Source organism: Haliotis rubra, unplaced genomic scaffold (assembly GCF_003918875.1).
Source record: "Haliotis rubra isolate DU_JTF1 unplaced genomic scaffold, ASM391887v1 Scf107, whole genome shotgun sequence".
In the NCBI taxonomy this organism is placed as follows: Eukaryota; Metazoa; Mollusca; class Gastropoda; order Lepetellida; family Haliotidae; genus Haliotis; species Haliotis rubra.
In genome coordinates, this window is record NW_025764970.1 from 3,772 (window position 1) to 11,853 (window position 8,082).

Here is an 8,082-nt window from a genome sequence, read left to right on the forward strand (position 1 = left end):
TTCTTAATGTACAGTGATGGGAGACAATTTATTTAATCAAGTTTAATGTGCATAAAGTCTTAATTAGTTTTATGCTTTATGTAGCCCATTGTAGTGATTATTGTGTGAACTGTGTTATACTGGAATTATTAAAAAAGTATATTTTAGAACACTTTACATGCTGTACATTCAGGACAAGTCTCGTATGATTGAAATGTATTTATGAAACAAGATGAATGAATGTGATGAATTGGAAAAGGTAATTCCGGAGAGGTGTCATTAAACAAATGCCATTACAGCAGTTCTAAAACTACCAATCGGTATTAAGCGACTTCTGTAATCTACTTACTAAAGGTAGCTTCTAGGAAAATACTACCCCATGCTCGTCTCTCTTCCCATCTTGGTAACAAACATGTTTGGCTTTCGTATTAATTCCTGGTATGACATTGTGCCCATGTGATTCAATCAATGGCAAACTTTCTTCTTGTGCAACAAAAGCCCAACTGTACTATGAATACGAAAATCAAGACTTTGTTTTGATGATTGTGTTTTAATGTGACATATTTCAAACCACATACAATAAATAATGTGCATATTGATGATATAGATGAATTGTGACAGTGGAACAGCAGTCCTAGTAGTAGCCATATCCAAGACCTGCAACAAAAAGAAGAGCTATTAGAAGAAGAAGTTCCGTACAATGTCATTTCTTACGAGTTGTACTCATATATATATCGCCTCATCCCCACAGATTAGATATGTCACATATGACAAATTAAAGTGGTTACAAAATTACTTTCTTACAATCTGTCAAAGTACCAATGTATACTGGGGGATTAAGAATATTTTCAGCACAATCATATTCGCATTTACCTTTTCCGAAACCTCCAATTCCTCCGTACAGTCCTCCCATTCCGTGGCCTCCGTAGAGACCTCCCATTCCGTGGCCTCCGTACAGACCTCCCATTCCGTGGCCTCCGTATAGACCTCCAATTCCGTAGCCTCCGTAGAGACCTCCAATTCCGTAGCCTCCGTATAGACCTCCCACTCCATAACCTCCGTACAGACCTCCCACTCCGTAGCCACCGTACAGACCAGCTTTTCCGTTGAGTCCTGTCATGCCATAGCTCAAAGGCTCAGCAAAGGCAGCCACAGCCAAACAGGCAACAAGGGCGATAATTTTCATCATTGTGGAAGGCTGAAAAGGAGTTTTACATTTTCATTTATTATCAACGTCTACTTCTCTCTCTCTCTCTCTCTCTCTCTCTCTCTCTCTCTCTCTCTCTCTCTCTCTCTCTCTCTCTCTCTCTCTCTCTCTCTCTCTCTCTCTCTCTCTCTCTCTCTCTCTCTCTCTCTCTCTCTCTCTCCCCGTAAGACACGTCTACACTCCTGTGGTTACGAATTGACAAAGAGTTGTCATGTCAATATGCATAGCTCTCATCATACATTCCATAATTAACCTAGCATCAATACTCATTATGTACGTGCTTCTCGAGATTTGATTGAAGCACCCATGATGCACTAAAGTAAAACACAGTTTGAAAGTCTCTGTAGAAATTGTTCCTTGTCAAGAAGAGATTTTAACTGCTCCATATGCCGTGTAATCGGTAGATGAAATATGCCTTTCACAGATGGTGCACTCGTATGTCACAGTAAACTGAATTTCGTCCAGGAAGAAGTATTTCATTCAGTACATGGAAACGAGATAGTAGCTCTTAAATGGTCTTCGCATATCATAAATACTGTAAAAGAGGAATATGCAACTGAAGGTATGGAAAGCGATTGAGTGGTATGTTTAGAGGACACGGGAAAAGGGTAAGTGTAGAATGGTAAAGCTACAGGTGGCTATGTAGGTACGGATCAGTACTGTGGTATGTGGACATATTGCAAAAGCTTTGACTGTACATTGTCATTATTGTACAGATAGCATATAGAGTTAGGTGCCTGTCACGTTGGCAGAATGTCATCAATAGCATTGCTGATGGACTTCATCTGTAACAGGGTGTGTTATGACAGTATAAACTAAACATGGACACGCGTCTTTATCCATGACAACTGTTTCGGGTAAGGGCACGGATGTTCATCAAGCTCCGTGAACACAGGGCGTCAAAGCATGAGTATGGAAGGTTTGGAGTCATCTTGTCTTCCTTTGGCTGATGCAATTATTTAAACCGTTTCGAAATTTGAAAACAAAATCTTGCTTCCCACATGCGAGTCCGGCGTGAAGAACGAGGGAGCCAAAGTAAATACAGGTCATACAATCATTTCTATAATCAATGCATTCTCTACTATTGCTATATAATCCATTGCACAATTCCGACAGTATTCTTAATGTACAGTGATGGGAGACAATTTATTTAATCAAGTTTAATGTGCATAAAGTCTTAATTGGTTTTATGCTTTATGTAGCCCATTGTAGTGATTATTGTGTGAACTGTGTTATACTGGAATTATTAAAAAGTATATTTTAGAACACTTTACATGCTGTACATTCAGGACAAGTCTCGTATGATTGAAATGTATTTATGAAACAAGATGAATGAATGTGATGAATTGGAAAAGGTAATTCCGGAGAGGTGTCATTAAACAAATGCCATTACAGCAGTTCTAAAACTACCAATCGGTATTAAGCGACTTCTGTAATCTACTTACTAAAGGTAGCTTCTAGGAAAATACTACCCCATGCTCGTCTCTCTTCCCATCTTGGTAACAAACATGTTTGGCTTTCATATTAATTCCTGGTATGACATTGTGCCCATGTGATTCAATCAATGGCAAACTTTCTTCTTGTGCAACAAAAGCCCAACTGTACTATGAATACGAAAATCAAGACTTTGTTTTGATGATTGTGTTTTAATGTGACATATTTCAAACCACATACAATAAATAATGTGCATATTGATGATATTGATGAATTGTGACAGTGGAACAGCAGTCCTAGTAGTAGCCATATCCAAGACCTGCAACAAAAAGAAGAGCTATTAGAAGAAGAAGTTCCGTACAATGTCATTTCTTACGAGTTGTACTCATATATATATCGCCTCATCCCCACAGATTAGATATGTCACATATGACAAATTAAAGTGGTTACAAAATTACTTTCTTACAATCTGTCAAAGTACCAATGTATACTGGGGGATTAAGAATATTCTCAGCACAATCATATTCGCATTTACCTTTTCCGAAACCTCCAATTCCTCCGTACAGTCCTCCCATTCCGTGGCCTCCGTAGAGACCTCCAATTCCGTATCCTCCGTACAGACCTCCCATTCCGTGGCCTCCGTATAGACCTCCAATTCCGTAGCCTCCGTAGAGACCTCCAATTCCGTAGCCTCCGTATAGACCTCCCACTCCATAACCTCCGTACAGACCTCCCACTCCGTAGCCACCGTACAGACCAGCTTTTCCGTTGAGTCCTGTCATGCCATAGCTCAAAGGCTCAGCAAAGGCAGCCACAGCCAAACAGGCAACAAGGGCGATAATTTTCATCATTGTGGAAGGCTGAAAAGGAGTTTTACATTTTCATTTATTATCAACGTCTACTCACACTTGTTACACCTTTCCTTCAAGAAAATCGGTACTTCTACCTACTCGTCGTCGTTATTTTACATTTCTAACTGTGTTGGTTGAAATGGGACTTGATCTGAGACTTATGCTGCTAGATGTGACCTTGAGTTCATAGATCGTAAAACATCAAACACATTTGGAGGATTCAATCAGTATTGCAAATAGTGATCAGTAAAAGTTCGAAATCACCGAACAGCAATATATACGGACTGCTTCTCATCAAACAGTAACGTGAAGTATAGCCTTTATAGGGACAGGCTAAAAGCTATGTAAAACGCTAAACATCTCATACTTACAGAGTGTCCTGATTAGACGGGAAATACTGGTGTAGAGAGGCAAAAGCAGTGATGGCCAGTACTTCAAAACATGACGTTTATATACACCTGCATTCGGTCCACACCCGGAATTGATTTATTACAAGTAGATTTTCTAATTCAGCACTAATTGAAATTCCTTTTAAGAATTATTCTAGTTCCGTTTTGCTGTGCCTTCAGGGATTATGTATAATGCAATGTATGTGTGTAGGAGCGGGCTAATGATTGCGGAAGTGATTGCAACACTGACAAATGAGCCGTGACGTAATTATGTCCATATAAGTGGTTCGAGTGTATAAAGATTAGCATTACCAGTGTTATTTTCGATCCAGTCTTATTGGCAATTTCTTTCTATCCCTAATGTGTAAGGAACAATTTTGTCACAATAAACCGGTTATGGGTACTAGAATTATAATATGTATAATAAACTACAGATTGTAATTCATTTCATTTCTGAAATGGTTACTCGATAAGCTATTCATTTTGTAAATCAAAGCCATTCCCAAATCTGCGTACATAGCGGATTGCCTTCCAAAAATATGGTCCCGCCATTCTTCTCTTTCTCATATGTTTGCATTATATCTATGGCTTCATAAAAGGTAATTATTCTCCTTAAATATTTTCTAGAATTCGGTGTGGGTTGGTTCCATGTTGCTGAGCTGGCGATCCATATATTTGACACTCATCCTACTTCTGTTGTATCGATAATAATTAGTTGACTTCCATCCCAACCACTTTCAAGCATCAGTTGACATACAAACAACAGACTTATATATAACAGAAAACTCTCTCTCTCTCTCTCTCTCTCTCTCTCTCTCTCTCTCTCTCTCTCTCTCTCTCTCTCTCTCTCTCTCTCTCTCTCTCTCTCTCTCTCTCTCTCTCTCTCTCTCTCTCTCTCTCTCTCTCTCTCTCTCTCTCTCTCTCTCTCCCCGTAAGACACGTCTACACTCCTGTGGTTACGAATTGACAAAGAGTTGTCATGTCAATATGCATAGCTCTCATCATACATTCCATAATTAACCTAGCATCAATACTCATTATGTACGTGCTTCTCGAGATTTGATTGAAGCACCCATGATGCACTAAAGTAAAACACAGTTTGAAAGTCTCTGTAGAAATTGTTCCTTGTCAAGAAGAGATTTTAACTGCTCCATATGCCGTGTAATCGGTAGATGAAATATGCCTTTCACAGATGGTGCACTCGTATGTCACAGTAAACTGAATTTCGTCCAGGAAGAAGTATTTCATTCAGTACATGGAAACGAGATAGTAGCTCTTAAATGGTCTTCGCATATCATAAATACTGTAAAAGAGGAATATGCAACTGAAGGTATGGAAAGCGATTGAGTGGTATGTTCATGGAGGACACGGGAAAAGGGTAAGTGTAGAATGGTAAAGCTACAGGTGGCTATGTAGGTACGGATCAGTACTGTGGTATGTGGACATATTGCAAAAGCTTTGACTGTACATTGTCATTATTGTACAGATAGCATATAGAGTTAGGTGCCTGTCACGTTGGCAGAATGTCATCAATAGCATTGCTGATGGACTTCATCTGTAACAGGGTGTGTTATGACAGTATAAACTAAACATGGACACGCGTCTTTATCCATGACAACTGTTTCGGGTAAGGGCACGGATGTTCATCAAGCTCCGTGAACACAGGGCGTCAAAGCATGAGTATGGAAGGTTTGGAGTCATCTTGTCTTCCTTTGGCTGATGCAATTATTTAAACCGTTTCGAAATTTGAAAACAAAATCTTGCTTCCCACATGCGAGTCCGGCGTGAAGAACGAGGGAGCCAAAGTAAATACAGGTCATACAATCATTTCTATAATCAATGCATTCTCTACTATTGCTATATAATCCATTGAACAATTCCGACAGTATTCTTAATGTACAGTGATGGGAGACAATTTATTTAATCAAGTTTAATGTGCATAAAGTCTTAATTGGTTTTATGCTTTATGTAGCCCATTGTAGTGATTATTGTGTGAACTGTGTTATACTGGAATTATTAAAAAGTATATTTTAGAACACTTTACATGCTGTACATTCAGGACAAGTCTCGTATGATTGAAATGTATTTATGAAACAAGATGAATGAATGTGATGAATTGGAAAAGGTAATTCCGGAGAGGTGTCATTAAACAAATGCCATTACAGCAGTTCTAAAACTACCAATCGGTATTAAGCGACTTCTGTAATCTACTTACTAAAGGTAGCTTCTAGGAAAATACTACCCCATGCTCGTCTCTCTTCCCATCTTGGTAACAAACATGTTTGGCTTTCATATTAATTCCTGGTATGACATTGTGCCCATGTGATTCAATCAATGGCAAACTTTCTTCTTGTGCAACAAAAGCCCAACTGTACTATGAATACGAAAATCAAGACTTTGTTTTGATGATTGTGTTTTAATGTGACATATTTCAAACCACATACAATAAATAATGTGCATATTGATGATATTGATGAATTGTGACAGTGGAACAGCAGTCCTAGTAGTAGCCATATCCAAGACCTGCAACAAAAAGAAGAGCTATTAGAAGAAGAAGTTCCGTACAATGTCATTTCTTACGAGTTGTACTCATATATATATCGCCTCATCCCCACAGATTGGATATGTCACATATGACAAATTAAAGTGGTTACAAAATTACTTTCTTACAATCTGTCAAAGTACCAATGTATACTGGGGGGATTAAGAATATTCTCAGCACAATCATATTCGCATTTACCTTTTCCGAAACCTCCAATTCCTCCGTACAGTCCTCCCATTCCGTGGCCTCCGTAGAGACCTCCAATTCCGTATCCTCCGTACAGACCTCCCATTCCGTGGCCTCCGTATAGACCTCCAATTCCGTAGCCTCCGTAGAGACCTCCAATTCCGTAGCCTCCGTATAGACCTCCCACTCCATAACCTCCGTACAGACCCCCACTCCGTAGCCACCGTACAGACCAGCTTTTCCGTTGAGTCCTGTCATGCCATAGCTCAAAGGCTCAGCAAAGGCAGCCACAGCCAAACAGGCAACAAGGGCGATAATTTTCATCATTGTGGAAGGCTGAAAAGGAGTTTTACATTTTCATTTATTATCAACGTCTACTCACACTTGTTACACCTTTCCTTCAAGAAAATCGGTACTTCTACCTACTCGTCGTCGTTATTTTACATTTCTAACTGTGTTGGTTGAAATGGGACTTGATCTGAGACTTATGCTGCTAGATGTGACCTTGAGTTCATAGATCGTAAAACATCAAACACATTTGGAGGATTCAATCAGTATTGCAAATAGTGATCAGTAAAAGTTCGAAATCACCGAACAGCAATATATACGGACTGCTTCTCATCAAACAGTAACGTGAAGTATAGCCTTTATAGGGACAGGCTAAAAGCTATGTAAAACGCTAAACATCTCATACTTACAGAGTGTCCTGATTAGACGGGAAATACTGGTGTAGAGAGGCAAAAGCAGTGATGGCCAGTACTTCAAAACAAGACGTTTATATATACCTGCATTCGGTCCACACCCGGAATTGATTTATTACAAGTAGATTTTCTAATTCAGCACTAATTGAAATTCCTTTTAAGAATTATTCTAGTTCCGTTTTGCTGTGCCTTCAGGGATTATGTATAATGCAATGTATGTGTGTAGGAGCGGGCTAATGATTGCGGAAGTGATTGCAACACTGACAAATGAGCCGTGACGTAATTATGTCCATATAAGTGGTTGGAGTGTATAAAGATTAGCATTACCAGTGTTATTTTCGATCCAGTCTTATTGGCAATTTCTTTCTATCCCTAATGTGTAAGGAACAATTTTGTCACAATAAACCGGTTATGGGTACTAGAATTATAATATGTATAATAAACTACAGATTGTAATTCATTTCATTTCTGAAATGGTTACTCGATAAGCTATTCATTTTGTAAATCAAAGCCATTCCCAAATCTGCGTACATAGCGGATTGCCTTCCAAAAATATGGTCCCGCCATTCTTCTCTTTCTCATATGTTTGCATTATATCTATGGCTTCATAAAAGGTAATTATTCTCCTTAAATATTTTCTAGAATTCGGTGTGGGTTGGTTCCATGTTGCTGAGCTGGCGATCCATATATTTGACACTCATCCTACTTCTGTTGTATCGATACTGTGGTTTGTGTGAAAACTTGTGTGATTGAATATGAACTGTTTGTATTTATGAGGCCCATCTGCATGTAT

General features: G+C 39.0%; 2 protein-coding genes across 3 annotated transcripts; both read right to left on the minus strand.

Moving 5' to 3' along the window:
• Positions 1-240: 240 nt before the first annotated feature.
• Positions 241-1,211, minus strand: LOC124279903 (acanthoscurrin-2-like). Of its 2 annotated transcripts, XM_046715795.1 has the most exons (3): positions 1,036-1,211; positions 853-981; positions 241-636 (listed from the first exon to the last, which is right to left on the minus strand). In XM_046715795.1, exons 1-3 carry the CDS (start codon positions 1,166-1,168, stop codon positions 614-616), a joined length of 285 nt encoding a protein of 94 aa, XP_046571751.1. In that variant the 5' UTR covers positions 1,169-1,211; the 3' UTR covers positions 241-613. The 2 variants fall into 2 exon arrangements, with proteins under 2 accessions (XP_046571751.1, XP_046571744.1); XM_046715788.1 differs by having other exon boundaries at positions 244-636; positions 853-1,211.
• Positions 1,212-2,888: 1,677 nt separating this feature from the next.
• On the minus strand, positions 2,889-3,905 carry LOC124279922 (neuropeptide-like protein 30). The gene is made up of 2 exons (XM_046715805.1): positions 3,156-3,905; positions 2,889-2,939 (listed from the first exon to the last, which is right to left on the minus strand). The coding sequence occupies exons 1-2, from the start codon at positions 3,469-3,471 to the stop codon at positions 2,917-2,919; spliced, it is 339 nt and encodes a 112-aa protein (XP_046571761.1). The 5' UTR covers positions 3,472-3,905; the 3' UTR covers positions 2,889-2,916.
• Positions 3,906-8,082: the final 4,177 nt, after the last annotated feature.

What these genes read in the sequence shown, in the direction of transcription:
- LOC124279922 (XM_046715805.1), bottom strand. Translation starts at nt 3,471, where the DNA reads ATGATGAAAATTATCGCCCTTGTTGCCTGTTTGGCTGTGGCTGCCTTT. An exon ending in AATTGGAGGTTTCGGAAAAG is followed by an intron (nt 2,940 to 3,155) that starts GTAAATGCGAAT and finishes TTTTTGTTGCAG; the next exon opens with GTCTTGGATATGGCTACTAC.
- LOC124279903 (XM_046715788.1), bottom strand. Translation starts at nt 1,168, where the DNA reads ATGATGAAAATTATCGCCCTTGTTGCCTGTTTGGCTGTGGCTGCCTTT. An exon ending in AATTGGAGGTTTCGGAAAAG is followed by an intron (nt 637 to 852) that starts GTAAATGCGAAT and finishes TTTTTGTTGCAG; the next exon opens with GTCTTGGATATGGCTACTAC.